The sequence below is a fragment of the Drosophila yakuba genome, chromosome 3L, assembly GCF_016746365.2.
Source record: "Drosophila yakuba strain Tai18E2 chromosome 3L, Prin_Dyak_Tai18E2_2.1, whole genome shotgun sequence".
Lineage (NCBI taxonomy): Eukaryota > Metazoa > Arthropoda > Insecta > Diptera > Drosophilidae > Drosophila > Drosophila yakuba.
The window spans coordinates 21,531,393-21,548,205 of record NC_052529.2 but is presented as its reverse complement, the minus strand read 5'-3'; the positions used below and the strand labels follow the sequence as shown (position 1 = coordinate 21,548,205).

The 16,813-nt window shown below is 45.4% G+C and overlaps 5 protein-coding genes across 7 annotated transcripts; 1 reads left to right on the top strand and 4 right to left on the bottom strand.

The window, feature by feature from the left end:
• The first annotated feature begins 423 nt into the window (after window positions 1–423).
• On the top strand, window positions 424–1,771 carry LOC6539658. The gene has a single exon (XM_002086508.4). The coding sequence runs from the start codon at window positions 1,142–1,144 to the stop codon at window positions 1,607–1,609; it is 468 nt and encodes a 155-aa protein (XP_002086544.1). The 5' UTR covers window positions 424–1,141; the 3' UTR covers window positions 1,610–1,771.
• A 95-nt stretch (window positions 1,772–1,866) lies between these two features.
• On the bottom strand, window positions 1,867–4,852 carry LOC6534998 (glycerophosphocholine phosphodiesterase GPCPD1). The gene has a single exon (XM_002095632.3). It carries the CDS (start codon window positions 4,404–4,406, stop codon window positions 2,307–2,309), a length of 2,100 nt encoding a protein of 699 aa, XP_002095668.3. The 5' UTR covers window positions 4,407–4,852; the 3' UTR covers window positions 1,867–2,306.
• A 76-nt stretch (window positions 4,853–4,928) lies between these two features.
• LOC6534999 lies at window positions 4,929–5,964 on the bottom strand. The gene is made up of 3 exons (XM_002095633.4): window positions 5,729–5,964; window positions 5,595–5,661; window positions 4,929–5,443 (listed from the first exon to the last, which is right to left on the bottom strand). Exons 1-3 carry the CDS (start codon window positions 5,846–5,848, stop codon window positions 5,124–5,126), a joined length of 507 nt encoding a protein of 168 aa, XP_002095669.1. The 5' UTR covers window positions 5,849–5,964; the 3' UTR covers window positions 4,929–5,123.
• A 168-nt stretch (window positions 5,965–6,132) lies between these two features.
• On the bottom strand, window positions 6,133–14,201 carry LOC6534996 (glycerophosphocholine phosphodiesterase GPCPD1). Of its 3 annotated transcripts, none has more exons than XM_015195484.3 (2): window positions 14,063–14,201; window positions 6,133–8,829 (listed from the first exon to the last, which is right to left on the bottom strand). In XM_015195484.3, exons 1-2 carry the CDS (start codon window positions 14,072–14,074, stop codon window positions 6,931–6,933), a joined length of 1,911 nt encoding a protein of 636 aa, XP_015050970.1. In that variant the 5' UTR covers window positions 14,075–14,201; the 3' UTR covers window positions 6,133–6,930. The 3 variants fall into 3 exon arrangements, with proteins under 3 accessions (XP_015050970.1, XP_002095666.1, XP_039230571.1); XM_002095630.3 differs by lacking the exon at window positions 14,063–14,201 and adding an exon at window positions 11,411–11,792; XM_039374637.1 differs by lacking the exon at window positions 14,063–14,201 and adding an exon at window positions 9,764–10,012.
• Window positions 14,014–16,694, bottom strand: LOC6534995 (tRNA (uracil-5-)-methyltransferase homolog A). Its single transcript, XM_002095629.4, has 4 exons — window positions 16,382–16,694; window positions 15,027–16,323; window positions 14,551–14,894; window positions 14,014–14,488 (listed from the first exon to the last, which is right to left on the bottom strand). The coding sequence occupies exons 1-3, from the start codon at window positions 16,601–16,603 to the stop codon at window positions 14,566–14,568; spliced, it is 1,848 nt and encodes a 615-aa protein (XP_002095665.2). The 5' UTR covers window positions 16,604–16,694; the 3' UTR covers window positions 14,014–14,488; window positions 14,551–14,565.
• Window positions 16,695–16,813: the final 119 nt, after the last annotated feature.

Sequence of the window (16,813 nt, the reverse complement as noted above, 5' to 3'; positions counted from 1 at the left end):
CAGCGAGTCCTGTCGACATTGTCTAGTCTGGGCTCCTTATCCTGCTCTCTCTGCTTGGCCCTAAGCATGTTTCCATTAGAGATGATCTGAACTGTGACTGGAATTGTCGGGGGAATTGATATTGAATATAAAAATGACTTAATGAAATGCCATTTGTTGCGTTAAGTCATTGTCATCTAATAGAGTAGTTATCTCGACCATTAAGTGTGATTTCCCTTAAGCATTTTAGCTTTTCAATTGATTTAAATTCAAACACTGCGGCTGTAAAATATTAAAAATTTAAAATAGTCACGTGGGGAAATCACCGGATGTTACTTAGGCAATCGCGGCCTGGGCTACATTCTGAAAAATTTCCTTCCTATCTGTTGTTATTGAGTTGGCTTTCGCTTCGGGTAGGCGAGTTAGGCAGCTGCTGTCTGTCATGTCATTTATCCAAAAAATCTGCCATAAACACGTCGCACACGTATGCGCCATTTTAAAAATGGCGTCAGCTTCACTTCCGCTAAATGTTGTCTTTGATTTCGTTTCCGAGTTCGGTGTGTACGTGTGCGTGTTTTTCCTGCGGGTCCAGGACCAAGACAACTGCGTTTGAATTCAATTGAAAGCGATGCTTATGAAGTCGTTAAGAGCCCTACACCACATCGAGACTGGGAATCCCACACTCAGCTACTTCCTTGAATCCCGATTGTCGGCAATATTGTCACATCGTCGAAAATAATTGCCGGAAATACAAAAGGAAGGCGGCGCCGAAAGCGAACCAAACAGAATCGAAGAAGAGAATGAATCGAGGAATAAATGAGAATAGATTTCCAATTTTCTCGGCTCCCAAGGAGGAAGCACTGCAGGGCGTCCTTGTCATTGCGGCTTACGTGGCGTATACTCAACTATAATTAATTACGCCCTTTGTGTCCGCGTGGGTGGAGACTCCCAGAGACTTCTCCGGATGCCGAACGCTGGCTCCCGGACGATAGAAGCTTCCTCCTTGAGTGGCTTCTTTTCAATTTCAATTGTTGGGTCATTGACTATCCGCACCACAGTTGGGAGCTATAAAAGCGCGATTGGATTGCAGGGATAGCCACATTCATGCACGGCCAGTGCACGGGAATAGTACTCGGAATTCCAGCTGGAATCGGTTGGTAGAATGGCCCCACTGCATCTGCTGCTCCACTGTGCCACCACTCTGCTGATTGCCAACGCCCTGGTATTGAACCCCCAGTTGCTGGGTGCAGAAAATGAGGGCAAATCTAAAGTCGGGTTTCCCATCGACCTGGACGACGGAGTAGATGGGGTTGACCTGCCACTGGAGGTGGAACAGGATGTGGCCGGAGACCAGTCCGCCGGCAGGCCCCAGCACTCTATGCCGCCTGACTGGCTGACCTTCGACGAACCCACTCCGCCCACGAAGCATCGGACTGGTCATAAGCCGCAGATCATCCTGAAGCACCCGACCAGCGGATTCCATAAGCTTTCCGCCCACGGACATCGAACCTGCCACGTGGAAATCGTCAGCAAGGTGCAGGGTATCTGCCAGCCGATGCCCATTGGCAGCGCCTGCGTCTCGGATGACTACATGGACCTCTACACCGATGCCAACTGCTCATCTCAATAGAAGGGTTCACTTGCGCCCTGATTAATAGATCGATTGATTGATTGTCCGTGTGTGTGTGTGAGCTGAGATCTTGTGCGAGGAGGAGTACGACTACCTGGTGCCCAAAGTCAGCAAAGCCTTTATAAATAAATCAAATTAATAAAATTTTACATTTTCTACAAATTGTTTATTATGAGATCGGTTTCTGTTCAGCTACTGTACTTCCAATTCTTTCTACTTAATATTGAGTGTTAACTGTTCAGCTACTGTACTTCTAATTCTATCTACTTATTAATGAGTATTAATTGATTTAACTGCACAAACTAAATCATTTGCTACTTAGCACACTTTTTTAATTTCTATGCATCATTATGAAATAAATGCGACAAAAACTACAATATTTTGTATATCAAGTTTCTGGTTCCTTATAAACTTTAATTACTACTTCTTAAACTTCTTAATCTTTGATTTAATTCTTACTTCTTACTTACTTAATGGGTAAAAGTAAAAAAAATTTCACAATTCCTGCAAAACCTAAGCCATAAGCAGATTTTGGTTTTGAAAAATATTAAGTTTAGCCCCGTATTCTATTCCTTTTGTATCTAAAGCCTTTGGTTACCACTCGTAAATTTGTATAACTTATAAGTATAATTAAGATTATGATTCCTTCACAAATATTTTCCCATAATTGGCATTGATTACTATTTTTACCCAAACACTATCTCAGCTTTGGCCAAATGGTTGGCTTAGCTGGTTTTATTCCCGGAATGGTCGTGGAGTTTCCACTGCTAACGCATTGAGCTCCAAATAGTTCCATAAGTTGAGGTGCTCGGAAAAATTCCGACCGTTTCCAGGTGGACGGACCCACTCGATCCATCTGGTCGTAAATGAGGCCCGTCACATCCAACGCTCGAAATTGCTCCAGAAGGTGTTCATCTTGCAGATCGTTACCCCATAAAAAGAGAGCCTGCTGCAGATCCAAGGCCAAGTTGACTAGCTGGTGTTTGTTTTGAAAGTTCTCCACATGCAGAGCAGTTCCCAAAATTTCTGCGGACTGAACGAAGTTAACGGCTTGCTGGAAACTCTGGGTTCTCAGATCCATATACTCATCCCAAATCTGGGACTTTCCAATGCTCATTAGAATCACTGGGAAGACATGCTGCTTCAGCCTGATCATTGAGCATATATCCGCATCAAAGCTGGCAAAGATTAGAGGACGTCCGCACCCATGATGAATTGTGGTCTGTAGAATCCTATCTACGTAGGTGTTTTTGTTCAAACTTTGAGTGGATTCCGGCACACCAGAAGCCATTATTTGAGGCCACTTAATCTCCACCAGAAGTCCCAGCGTATTTGGGAGTGCCTCATAAATTTCCGAAAGTTTGGGGAAAATTCTGCGATTTTGGCTCACATCCTTAACATTCAGATTTGTGTATTCCTGGACGGTCCAACGCTTTAGGATAAACACACGGCTGGCTTTTAGTTCCGAGTAGGTCAGTTCCCTAATCAGTACAAACCGTAGGTCAAAACGATCTCTTACAGATCGATCTCTGTCTGAGGTGTAGAATCCAAAACCATGCCAGACTATGGGAACGTAGTCCTTGGTCAGCTGCACATCCAGTTGGACCATATCTCCCTTGGCCTTTAGCACTGCAAGATAACTTTCGATGGTGTTCTCCGTAAGACTGGTTGAAGATTGGAAGTAGCTTGCTCCCAAGCCTCGATATCCGACATCCAGCGTAGGCCAATTATCCGGCCAGTAGTGATGGAAACTGGCTCTCAGATTTCCCGCCTCCACTTTTGGCATGGGTTGAACCACCAAGTAGGGCAGGGTGATCTCCCCAATGGCTAAGTTTTGTAGGCTCGCAAAGATAGGGAGCTGCAAAATCCCGCGACTGCCCTTGATCTGATCCGGAAACATGTACGCCTCTCCCAAGACCAACTGCACATCTCTTGATACCTGATAAATGGACAAGCGAAGGGCATTGTAGGTGTCCAGCGGCTGATAAATCCGAAAGACAACAATGGAGCCTTGTGTGTACCGCACTCCCCGTTGGTTCTGTGCTCTAAACGATGACTGATTGTAGGCATATCTTGAGACCTCTATGCGGGTGTCGTCTATTAAATTCAGCGGTGTTAGGATCAACCGGTACTTGGCGTTACTAGCCATTCCAGATATAGCAATATGATCCTGCCAGACGAACTTCAGCTCTATTACGTACTCGTACTGCAACCAACCGCGCTCCAGATAGAAACCCCCACCAACTGAGATGGGATAGGCTTCGCCGAATATGTCCACACCCGGAGAGCGATAGATCTCATAGGTCTGCAGCATTCGAGCCACTCTCTGGCCCTCCCAGCTCCTCAGGACCCGCTTTCCTTGGCTGTTCTTGGAAAAGATCACGTATCGATAGTAGAATCTTTGGCTGGCGCATATCCAAACCCTCAGATACCACTTGGTGCGCGCCTTGTCCTGCTCCTTGAGGGGTAGAGCCTTCTCGAGCTGCCAGTGGCCCAAAGTCGGATGATCGCCACTCACAGCCACAAACTCATCACCGGCCAGCCGAATATTGTGCCTCAGCTCCAGGCTGAAGACCCGAAAGAGCGGCACACAGATGAAGCTGCGTCCCGAGATCTGGCTGGGCTGCTCATCGTCGAAGATCTTGAAGGCCTGCAGCTTTTCGGGCCCAAAAACAGAGGTTTCATTCACAAAGGCGCCGCAGAAGGGCAGAGGCAGAAGCAGAAGCTGCAACAGCAGCAGCCCATGGGGTATGCTAATTGATTTTAACACATTCAAACACACTCGAGACCGACACATTTTTCCTCATTCCACACAGCAACATCACCATCTTTGCGTTACCGAAACAAGTTTTCTCTTTCTCGGCCAAAATAAATCGGAATAGCCCCAAGATCCGAGACGAAATTGAAAACGAAAACTAAGAGATGCGCGACTCGGATCGGATTCGAAGGCAAGTTGACCCAACGATGACAAACAACCGAATGAAAGAATTTCTTAAAGCTCACCGTGGTTTTGTTTCAGTCGAAACTGGAGTTAGCCTGGGAATCGGAATCGGATTCCGAATCAGCTGCGATCGAAGAAACTCTGACTAATAAGTCAGCGGCTCACTAATTGAGTTGATGGGTACGGTTGGTGACCACTGGGCACCAGCGATGACAGCGTGAGCAGATAAAACTCGAGCTAATTAATACAATATTGAGATATAATCGGGAAATGAGGAATTTTAATTGCTCACTGGGGGCAACCTTTCACTGAATAAATTATTTTTGGGATCCCTGGAGAGCGGGATAGCATTTTGGCCCATTAATCATGCACTCATAATTTCTGTGCGAGAAACTCTAATAATACTTTTTATTGCGAAGGGTATCATCACTTCGGGTTTCTTGATCGCTCGGTCTTTGTTATGCGACAGTCGATGGTATGACATTCGCATATTTGTACCAAATTTGGCATATGTAAATTTCGGGGTAAAGAAAGTGGCCCGTTGGAGAGCAGAGATGCCGCACAATGGCTGGCTCAGATGTTTGGGTTCTCCACCAAGGGCTTGACATAAACCGGATTATAATCCATGTACAGATATCGGGACAAATGCCAGCGTTGCATGATCGGAGGCTTTTTCGACCGACAGTCCTTTTTCTGCCGGATTAGGCTAAAGTTTTTGATTGTCAGATCCACAGTCTTGAGGTACGAGGCTATATCATTGAGAGTCTTTTTACTCGGAATTGCTTTCCGGGTATAAATCGCCATCTGATGACGCATCCAAGGCAAGGAACAGTGCAGCTCCACGGCATAATTTGTGAAGTCTGTTTGTGTGATCCTTGTCCAATAGAGATCCACTGCAATGCGATATAAACAATTTGAGAAGCAGACAATTTAGGTGTTACCAAGTAAGTTATATATGTATTAAAAAAAACAATAATATATTAATATGATAAACATGATAAATTATTAAAAAAATGTGTTTCAATTAAGCTGAACTTAACTTACGCTCCTCAAAGTAGCAGACCTTAATTTTCCCAGGACTAGTCGCATAAACAAACCAGCCGCCCTTGATCTAAAAAACCAATCAAGTTACCGCGATTAGCGGTCTCTCGTTTATCGAATTTCAAGATCATTCCCACCTTTTCAACGTCCACTGGGAATTCTTTGTACAAACACCTCCAAGTCCAAGTGGCCACGAGGCAGCCGGTCAGCATCAATGGAACCAGGCCCGCAGCGAGGAGACATTCGCATTTGACCATTTCAAGACCAATGCAAATGAGGCGCTCTCTAATTGGCCATAAACCGAACGGACTTTAGGCCTGACTTCCAGCACGAGGGCCAAACCTTTTAATGGCCCGCTCTCCATTTTCCGTTTATGGGCCGTGTTTTGGGCTCAACATTTTCATGGCTGTTTTTACATTCGTCACGGGGCCATCAAATATAAGCGGATCGAATTTTTACATTCGACTTTTGTGGGTCTGTGGGCCAGGCATTTAATTTTTCATTTCCCTGAGATCAGAGTAAAACACGTCATTCGACTGGGTTGGCGTTGAAGTTTTTACGAAAATATTTGGTGTGATTTTATTTACATACGAATCAATCACTTTTGTTTTTGTCATAAAACTGATTGTAATATTGATAAAAATATATTATTGCTTTTTCATAGATTTGGATAAGTGTAAGCGACTTCTTTAAATATTTCCGCTTTATCTTTAGTAATTATTTTTCCATCTTAAAAAAATAGTTTACACAAATTTATAATAAAATGTTAAAAACAGTACATTTTAAAATTTTAAGGTTACGCATCAAACAGGTTTTACAACAGTTAAAGAAAATGTCTTCTAGTTTACATAAAAGTTACATAAGCATCTGTAGATGTCGGTTCCGTCCAACTTTTAATAGTATTTCGTTGTTTGGATTTAATCAACAAAAACTTATTAGCAACATCTTTTTCGCAAGTTTTGCATTGAGGTATAGCTAGATTGATTTAAAGCAGGTAATGTAGGTGTATATATTTTTGTAATTAACGATTCGTCGCTTCGCTTTCTTCCCATTGTCTTTTTTTTTTGTGGTGCTACTTAACTTTGGGGGAATTCCTTTTTTGCATGTGTAATTTTGCCAAATGACGGCTTAACGTGCGTAGAGATGATTTATTTATTGGTCTCCGTTTCGTTGTTTCCGTTGGGCAACGAGAAACTTCAAATTACCCAACCACTTTAAAGCTTCCCACATTTCTCTTTCCCAGTTAGTGTTTAAATAAATATACAAACTAACTTAAAAAGCCTAATGATTGGCCATAGCTTAATTGTACCCGCCCGTTTCATTCTAGTAACCCCATTTCTTAGATCCGGCACTGGGCTGCGAACTCGGCCATCAGTGCGGGTGATTTGAAGAAGGCTTCCCGCTTGCCCTCCGGCATGAAGAGATCACTGCGGTCGTAGCACGTGGCTGTGGCCCCGATTTGGGTGAAATACTGCACCCGCTCCTTGGAGTTGACATCGTCTCCCCAAATCACAGCAATCTGGCCCAGGTCCTTGGCTTTTCGCAGCATTTCCGAGGCATTTTCGCCCAGGAAGTCCTCGGCATGTGGAGCTGTGCCAGCCAACTCGAAAGCTTGAGCATTGTTTACGGCAGCAATGAAGGTGCGTGTTCGGAGATCCAGGAACGGCTGCCACTTCTTCGTCTCTCCCTGCGTGAGGAGCATCACTGGGAAGACGTTCTGCTTGAACCTCAGCATCGTGCACATATCAGCATCGAAGCTGGAGAAGATTATGGGTCTGCCGCAGCCCTTCTGGATCACCTGATGGAGCACCTTGTCGGCGAAGAAGTTCTTGTCAATGGTTTGCTCGGCCTCTGATCCTCCACCTTGGCGACGCTGTGGCCACTTAATCTCCACATCAATGCCCAGAGACTTGGGCAGCTGCTCCAGTACCTCCACCAGCGTTGGGAATATGCGGTGTTCCATCCTGGGCTCGGCGTTGTGCGAGGGATACTCTCTCACTTGGCCTGCGATCACCGAGAAGATGCGGAGCCTCTTGAGCAGCTCATAGTTTATGTCTTTGATCAGCACGTATTCCAGCTGATCTGGACGGCTGATCTGTTTGCCAGGCGGAGCAGTTCGCAGTCCGAAATCGTGGTAAATCACAGGCACACCATCAGCAGTCAAGTGGACATCCAATTCAATCATGTCTGCGTGATTTTCATGGGCGCTCAGGAATGAGGCGATAGTGTTCTCCCTCTCCGCAGGAGCGTCTGCAATGTAACTCTTGCCATTTCCACGATGACCCACATCCAGGTTGGGCCAGCTCTTGGGCCAGTAGTGAGCATATGTGTTCTTAAAGTCTAGCGGGGAGTAGCGGTAGGGCTGCACCGTGACATAGGGAAGCCTCAGCCTGGCCAAGGTCTCATCTACATTCTTGGCCGACTTTATCGGAAGGTGGAGCACCCCCTCGCTGCCACTCAAGTCCGAGGTGACCAGAGTAGCACTGCCCAGGAGTTCGTTGGACATGCTGTAGCACTCCAAGCGGAAGTGCTGCTCCATCATCCTCTCCAGCGGTAGCGTGATGTGAAAGATGACAATATCCCCCTTGGTGTAGGGCACTCCGAAGGTCGGTTGCTGATCCAGCTGGCTCTTCCCGTACTCCTGCTTGGAGTACTCCACATGGAGGCCAGAGGTCTGTTCCACAGGCACAATCTTTAGCTGGACGTGCTGGGGGTCAAAGGTCTCGATGTCGTGGACTTGGAACATCTTTTCTCCGTTGAACTTGAGCTGCAGAATGGCCTCATGGTTGAGCCAACCGCGGTGCACCTGTGGCTTTAGATTGGAGTTGTCGGAGGTAATTCCGAAGACGTCCAACTGGCTGCACTGTAGCTCCGAGCAGGGTCCCAGGTACCTTGGCTTGAAATGGGTCTCCCATCGGCGTATCTGCTTGTAGCCAGAGAGATCCTCGACGTAGACAAAGTACCGGTACTCCAGCTGCCGGCAGGATTGAAGGGGCACCGTGGCCTGCCAGTTGAGCTCGTCCAGCGATTCCAGAGCCACACTCCTGGACAGCTGCCACTCGCCGAGGGCTTTCACATCGCCGGTAAGTCCCAGTTGCTCCTCGGCGGCCAGGGGAACCTCCAGCCGCACATTGAACTCCCGCAGAGTGGGCTTACAGGCGGCGGAGGATCCAGATCCCGTCTCCAGCTCGTTTCCGGTTCCATAGGTAATGGAGGCTCCGTCCACGAAGGCGGCGCACTGCAAGGACAAGGCAACGGCTAGGATTAGTACAGTCCGACACATGGCCATCGGTTTAGAGTGGCGATCGCGCGCCGACTGAAAGTCGATCGAGCGGCGAAGTCCGCTATTAAATGCACGGCGACTTTCCTGCTGCGCCAGCGAGATTAGTCGATGACCCCTTGCGGATTCCGTTTCTGCCTGATAAAGTTTCTCTAAGCGGGGCGTCGACTGTCTGCCGTCTCTGCTCCCTAGCCCCCGTTCCTAATACCCCCCGCCGGCTCTGCGGAATCGCCGATTTCTAAAGCTAGAATCGAAAACAAGTTCGCGCGATAAGCACGCGTCTTTAGTCGCTCCGAAACCGCTCGTGACTTTCACAGGCGCAAACAAGATCACGTGTTATACTGCGGCCCGACTAAAGATCATCCAGATTATCAAGAACTTAGCTCAGCTTTTAAAAAAGTAATATATTCGTTTGGGCACTGATCTGACGTGCAGTAATTTTATTTATACGTGCCTTTTTGCTAAGCCTGCCTTGGTCGAATTTCTATTTGCGTAACTATTTGTCAAAACGCAGATAACCCCTAATAATTATATAGTATATAAACGTATTGACGAAATTCCGTATTTAGAGGTCTAGCCCATCTGCTCAGGAAATACAAATGAATTATGGCTTTATTTAATTATAACCGTGGTCGTACATGTGTACTTACAATCTATACGCAATAAATTTAGTTTGATTTATTGGAACAGCTAATTCGTCTTTTGCGTTCATCATTGGGTAATAAGTCATATACATATCCATAGTTACTATAAGTTTTCTGCAGCCCTTTTTAAATTTTGAACTGTTTAAACGGAAATATAGTTTCACGTCAATAATAAATTTTCTCCTATTCCACTTGAAAATTGTAATTAGCAGCACGCGCTACAAATCATTCGATATCGAGCGGTTTACCTTTGAGTGAATCGCGCGCAAGCCGCGCGGAAGCGGGTGCAATTGAGGCGGTTTTAGCAGCTGTTGCTGTTTTTGTCGCTGCTGCGACTTCTGGGGCAACTGCCATGAGTGCCACAGCAGAGGATCGGTGATGCAACGACTGCTGAGTGCTCTACACCTGCCGACCATCCCCTGACAACTGGGCGCTAAACTGACTCGCAGAGGGCGCAGTTTATGTAAGTGGAGCGGCCCCATAAATTAACCGAAATATCGAGTAAACTAGCACGTGCTGTGCCCGCACAGAAATCGTTAACCGGGCCTCCTATGTAGACCTATTATCGGCGGAGCGGAAGGCGATCAACCACCCACCTAACCGACCGACTGTTCAGTTTTGGCTATATGTAGATTTATGGCATGTATATTCCTCTGCCGCCTTGGCAACATGTCGACGGCAAAAGTCGCGTGTTCTGATGAAATTTTAGTTAGCAAGGCAGCATATAGTTTTCCCCATTTGTTTATTTTTGACTAATTGCGTCAGAAGGCGCGTTTTGCGAGCGATTTCCTGGCGATTTCACGTTCTTGGCACAATTAGCATAGCCTTGTGAGTTTTTGCGGGGGAGAAACGCCCACAGTAACGCCCCAAACATCGAGTAGTTCTCAAAAGAATTTTGATTTCGACCAATAAGTTGTTATTTGTTCAGCTTTTGATTTCTCAACTCTATGCTAATTTTCGTATGATATTCGAGCTTTGCTCCGATTTCCAAACACCTTTTCACGTGTTCCTAACGCAGGCGCTCTTTGCTACTCGCTCTATACCTCTCTGAATACTCTACCATATGTTTTTTGTTTTGGGAAATTTCAGACTCAAAAAGCTTTTCACGCTTGGGGCGTTTGTACTTCCACTCACTTCTTCAGTGCGTTTTATTTATAGTGGAGGGGAAAAGCTTGCCCATGTGTTTCGGGGCTTGTATTTCAGCTAAACTCGTTATCAGTGAACTAAGTATCACATCTCATATATCAACCGTATAATAGTGTACGACAGCCTCTTGAGAAATTAATAAGCCAACATCTAATCAAACATGGGCCACTTGAGTGGGGTCTCTCTCGAAAGCTTAACCTTATACCACGCCTGGCACTCTAGTGATTGAGTCACGAGTGGTAGCGACCTTTTGCAACATGTGGCATTATTCAGTTCGAAGAGCTTGTACGAAATAAAAACTCAGAAGAGTGGGATACTGTACTGGAAACTAATGGATACTATAGTTGGAGCGCTGAATTACTTTCATGAGAAATTACATCATTAGGATACAATTCTTCTGACATATAGAAATATATAAACCTATCCCCAAGTTAGGCGCGCTTGAACCTCTTTGTTCTTTACCAAGTTGGCAATTATTAACCCCACCCATGTGATTGCCCTGGTAGCTATATGTATATCGTTATATACCCCCTGCCCCCGTCGAATATAGATTTTCCTTTACCCACGAAAATTGCATAAACAAAACGCGCACAAGACATGCAAATGTCCGATGACAACAGCAGCGACCTTCAGGCATCCGAAAAATTCAAAAGCTCAAAAACCTGCACTAAGCCGACAGTCGGAGAAATCTGTAAAGCCTATGCATTTACAAAGATTTCCGGCACTGTCCACTGGATGTGGGTAATTACATTTTGCATGTGGTCATCCGGACTCTGGGCTTCCATGGGGGTCAGCAGCATTGGCACCGACATTCTGCTTCTGATCGGCTTTTTGGGTTCCGGTGGTAGCACAAGTAAGTTACGTAGGATAGGGTGCTTTGGTGCGGGGACCAACGAAATCAAGAAAATTCAACTTGTATCACAGTTAATTGTTTGCACTATGCGGCGTATGCGCAATATTTTAGTTTCTTTAGCTAGGCAAGCATTTTGTACTTGGGTTTTGGGCCTGTTGGCTTATTTACTGCTGCTTTGGTTTGCTATTTAGGTTTGTATCCTTTGTGGACAGTGGGAACTAGGACGCTGTGGACGGTCCGTCGTCACAAATCGACGTTGCAGTCGCAACTGTTTCGGGCGCTTTTGTTGTGCGCGCAATTTAAACGATTTCTTTTTATCGAAACTGAGTGGCGGAGCTTTTTTCTTTGTGCGAGAGTCGTAGTCGTATCCGACGACTTGGCGATTTGTTTTGGTTTTCAGTCTGGCGGTACAGTTGCGGCTGGGGCTTTTTCGAAATGTTGTTGGCCTCAACCGACGGACAGCGGCGAAACAAAAAAAAAAGCAATAAAAGAAAACAGAGAAACACACCAGATAATACAGAAAACATGAAGATTAATCGAATTAGCAATGCCCTCGATCGGCCAGAATCAGGACAGGTGAACAAAGCGGAATCAGGGAAATATAATCTACAGTCTAAGTGGTAATCAAAAGTTCCTAGGCTAACTGTTTGTAAGTGTGCACAATTAAACGGCACCAGTAGATCAAAGATACCGATAAGGGAACACTGATTCTCTTGTCTGCAGAACTAATAAGGAATACATAAGCAAAGAATGTTGATTTGCCAAATATTATAATGAAATAATCAATAATAAAAAAATATATAAAAAGATTTGATGTTAGACTATCTAGGGAACACATTCTAATAGAGATATACCATGCTGGTCGGATAAAATAATTTTGGCTTTAATCATCATTTGCCATACAATGTTTGAACATACACATACTAAGATGCACAGGTGAAACCCTATCCCTGCCCAAGTTATGCCAGGTCAGTCTACAATATACCCAACTTCAAAGGGTATCCCACTGAAACTCCCCATAAAACACGCTGTAGTTGCGCTGCTCGACGTAACTAGCAATCCAAAAGCTCATCGCCGAGCGCGGATGACAACAAGAGCAATTCGCTGGGAGCGGCGCATATAGGAGAGCCCAAACCCCAGGCCCCAGACCCGAGACCATCCCCACTATGCCACGAGGCTATTTGCTCCGCCGAGAAAACGTGTTGGTCGTGTGCAGCTGTCGGCGGCGATGGTGTTACGCACGTGAATACGTTTTCAGTCCGCTTTGTGGGGCGTAGACGTAGCCGGGCCCTCGCCACAGCTTCTCGTCCACATCCACTAGCACATCCACGTCCACCGACAATGAATGGCACCAGCCGAAAAGCTCTCTCCGGAAGACCGTCATATATCTCTCTGGGGGAACCGGTTTTGGTCGGTTGGGAATTTGCTGTTTTCCTCGCTGTTTGTTTACATCGCAAAGTTGGGCGTTTGATAAGACAAGAACTATTCAAGCTTTTCGGCTTCGGAAGCAAAGCTCCCCGGTCAAGGTCTTGGGCTCCCTGTTCCGATCGTAATCGCATATTTTTGATGTTGCTAGGCACCGATTTCGTGCCTTACAAGAGGGTACGAGTGTAGCCATATGAATAAACAAACTCATTGGACTATTATTCGCTTTCTTGGCGATCTCATTTTCTCTTAAAATATAATATTTGTTATATATATGTACATATATGTTTTCAGCCTGGCCCCTCCCGCTTTATTTATGTTTTTATATTTTGTACAATCAATTTGCCGGGTAGACGAATCGCACCACCGGCTCCAAAGTCCAATTCAGTTGCTCTTCTTGTTTATTTCGTTAATGTTTACGAAAGCTTATTTAGCTTTCCACCTTATAGATGTGTGCTATTAACACACCCCCTCCCCTTCTAGGAAGTAAAGTCGTATAAAAAGTCAGGGCTGTCCCCTCCCGATTTGTTTTCTACATAGTATATTCAACATGATTTCGGTCACGTTTGTTTGTTGTTCTCCTTCGCAAAACAATAATATTTTGTTATATTCTATAAGCCTTTGTGTGTGGCTACATCTGTTGTTTACATCACCCAACCACTTCTCGTTTAGAACATGTAATCGGAAAGGCAAAATAAGCGAATGTTATTGTTTACCTTAGATAAGCTTTATACAAACACATTTTATTAAGCAATAACTGCGCGATCAGCAATTTCTATTAAGTTGATCATTACAGCACATATATGGCTTTTAATAGATAATTGCACTTCTGCGACTATTTAAATATTAAACTTTTTAAAAGAAATCACAGGGCAATTGAAAGGCTTTTATCTCCAGTATCAGTCAAAACAACCATAACTCGAATTGCCTTAGTAAATTAATAAAACTTATCTTTAGGCAAGCAACAAAACAAGTGAGTTCGCGTCATACGCATGAAATCATTTTCGAATCATTTAATATGGTTGATAGATCAATATCAACGTCAACATCTTTTAAATACTACCCTTTCTACTCTTAACAATAGAACATATGTTTAGACTCTAAAGTAATCGTTAAGTGGTACCTGGTCGGACATGTTCAATAATCGTTGTCAGGGTCGTTGATCACCAATTTGCCCTTGAGGGGGCGTTGGACTTGGAGCACCTCTCAGCTGTTGCTACACCTTTATGAACACTACACTTCCACCGATCAGCGATTCTTATCACGCACACAGACGCCTCCAGAGGCCTGAATACAACTGATGGGGATGTGGACTATGTCGAGTTTAACAGCGCTTTCAACTTAGTCTTTTGCTAAATAGGAAGTCGCTTCTGTCACTTTTTCACTTCCTCCCCGTCGCACAGCGTAAACACAATTAAATCAATTTAAAACAATAAAAGTCGTAGTCGCAGTCGCCACAAAGAGAGACAATGATAGAGACCAGCATCGCGGCAGATAGGAGGTATTGAGGCATATTGGGTGTTCGGCGTCTCAGCAAATCGCAACTGACCTAATAGATTATAGAAAGAGATTAAGCAAATGTGCAAGAGATTGCAGCGGGATGAACTGTACCCAGCAACAAACACGTCACGTTTCCGATGCGGTGATCTGCTCGCTTATAGCTTCTTCGGTTCCCTCCGACTTTGACTGAACGGCCCCTTTCTCTGGCGGTGACTTCTCATCCACCTTTGTTTTAGGTTCACGCTCGAACAGAATGACCAGCTCGGTGTGCATGGTGTGGGGAAACATGTCAACGGCCACAGCGGACTTCGGATAGAATGGCTCCCCTTTATATTGCTTAGACTCCGGTCTGGCCAGCTCGATGAAATTCCGCTTAGCACTGTGCGGATTGCAGGAGACGTAGACCAAACGATTGACGGCATCTGCGGATCGGATTGCTGCTATCGACCGGTGGTCTGAAAAAGTAAATACAACAATTAAAAAGGTATAACGCACCAGATAAATATTAAACGTATTTAGGCATAGTTAAATGTCTTACATTGAATCTTAAGACACTTAAGCAAATGATTTAAGCAACGTGAACTTACGCAGCCCAGCCCTAGGGGGATCCACCACGGCAATAAGATCCAGTGGTTTACCAGGCTCCTGATCGTAGAGGGCTTCCCGCACCATACTCTTGATAAAGTCATCTGCATTTCCTGTGAAGAACTTCGCATTTTTAATTCCATTCGCCTCCGCATTAAACTCGGCATCCTTGATAGCATCAGGGACGATTTCCACGCCCATTACTTTCTTGCAGTGCTTGGCAAAAGCAAGAGTAATGGTGCCAGTACCGCAGCAAATATCCAACATGGTTGTGTCCTCAGTAGGAGCAACTAGATCAATGGCCTTTTGATACAACACGTTGGCTCCTTCTGTGTTGATTTGGAAAAAGGCCAGAGGGCTAATTCGAAACTGGAGTCCCTGTATGGTATCGGTGATGTGGGTGCTGCCCGAAATGTGTTCCACCGGATTAATCGTCTGCCCTGCTTCGCGATGTTTGACATCCTGGTAATACAGAGAGGTGCATTTGTACGGAGCGTCCTTCGCCAGCTCCTCGTAGAAGAACTTCAGTTCTTGCTTAAGTTCAACCTGCTCGTCTCCGCTTAAATTCGAAGAGTATATGCCCGCCACCAGCATTAGTTCGCCTGTGGCACTGGAGCACCGCACCATCAGCTGCCGGAAGTGGCCTACATTTCCGTCCGGGTTGAAGGGCAAAAACTTGGACCTCCTCACCAAGTCCTGGAAACTGCGAGCAGCCCACTTGGCTTGTTCCGGTAGATGTGGCAAATCTTCGACCTCGGCTACTTCCACAGATCCATCGCTGTAGCAGCCCAATCTAAAACCCACAACCACTTCACCTGCAGAATTCTTCCCGACAGTGAACTCGTTTTTGTTTCTATACCCATTGACGGTGGGTGAGGGAAGAACCCCGTGGAACTGGAACTTATCCAAATTGGCCTTCGCCCGCGGGTTGACCTTCCTCAGTTCCTGTGTGTATTTCGCCAAAAGTGCCGCCATCTCCTCGGATTTCTGTTTGAGCTGCTGGTCATAGGCAATGTGTGACAAAGGACACGTGGCTTCCACCGCCGTACGTTGCTTCTTGGGCTTTCTTTCCGACTCCTGATCCTCGGCAGCCCGTTTTTTCTGTAAAGGATCGGCAGAGGCCTTGGCAACCTGGGCCTTTAGCACCTTTCCCTTCCATTTATATCCATGTAGGGTCTCCAAGGCCCTCTGCTGATCCTCCTGACTGCGGAAGCACACAAACGCGAACTCTTTTCGGGTTGGAGCCTTGATTTTAGTCACGTCAAATTTGAGGGTGCTTCTCAAAAGCTTCTTGAACTCCTGCAAAAGAATATTGTCATATGTATTTATCGAAGTGCATTTCATTTGAACTACGTACCCCAATACCGAAATATCCCATGTTCTTCACTTCAACTTTGAATATTTCGGAAGTGAATTCATTTCGCTCCAAATACGCGTATTCCTCGCTTGGTTTTCCGGCTTCATCCTTTCCATTTCGCTCCGTAGTTTCATCCGTTTTTACTGCATTTTCCGCAATCTTCTCGACTTCTATGCTTTTATCTACTCCGTCAGCTGGTATTTCCGCATTTAAGCACTCCATTTGGTTAAAACAAACCGATCTCGTAGGGAAAATAAAATATAAACAGAAATAAAACACGTGAAGATGAAGCAGTGTGACCGTCGAGTGAAAAGTGTATATAAACACCAATTGATAAGGTGAGCAGAGGTGGGCGTCTTTGCTAAATAATTTTCTAAGAGACTTAAGACTGTGCTGCAAGCTGTCAAAAGATACCTGATACATAACTCCTTG

What these genes read in the sequence shown, in the direction of transcription:
- LOC6539658 (XM_002086508.4), top strand. Translation starts at nt 1,142, where the DNA reads ATGGCCCCACTGCATCTGCTGCTCCACTGTGCCACCACTCTGCTGATT.
- LOC6534998 (XM_002095632.3), bottom strand. Translation starts at nt 4,406, where the DNA reads ATGTGTCGGTCTCGAGTGTGTTTGAATGTGTTAAAATCAATTAGCATA.
- LOC6534999 (XM_002095633.4), bottom strand. Translation starts at nt 5,848, where the DNA reads ATGGTCAAATGCGAATGTCTCCTCGCTGCGGGCCTGGTTCCATTGATG. An exon ending in TCCCAGTGGACGTTGAAAAG is followed by an intron (nt 5,662 to 5,728) that starts GTGGGAATGATC and finishes TTGGTTTTTTAG; the next exon opens with ATCAAGGGCGGCTGGTTTGT. An exon ending in GGTCTGCTACTTTGAGGAGC is followed by an intron (nt 5,444 to 5,594) that starts GTAAGTTAAGTT and finishes ATCGCATTGCAG; the next exon opens with TGGATCTCTATTGGACAAGG.
- LOC6534996 (XM_039374637.1), bottom strand. Translation starts at nt 9,997, where the DNA reads ATGGGGCCGCTCCACTTACATAAACTGCGCCCTCTGCGAGTCAGTTTA. An exon ending in TGCGCGCGATTCACTCAAAG is followed by an intron (nt 8,830 to 9,763) that starts GTAAACCGCTCG and finishes TTGTCCTTGCAG; the next exon opens with TGCGCCGCCTTCGTGGACGG.
- LOC6534995 (XM_002095629.4), bottom strand. Translation starts at nt 16,603, where the DNA reads ATGGAGTGCTTAAATGCGGAAATACCAGCTGACGGAGTAGATAAAAGC. An exon ending in TGGGATATTTCGGTATTGGG is followed by an intron (nt 16,324 to 16,381) that starts GTACGTAGTTCA and finishes ATTCTTTTGCAG; the next exon opens with GAGTTCAAGAAGCTTTTGAG. An exon ending in TCCCCCTAGGGCTGGGCTGC is followed by an intron (nt 14,895 to 15,026) that starts GTAAGTTCACGT and finishes TTACTTTTTCAG; the next exon opens with ACCACCGGTCGATAGCAGCA.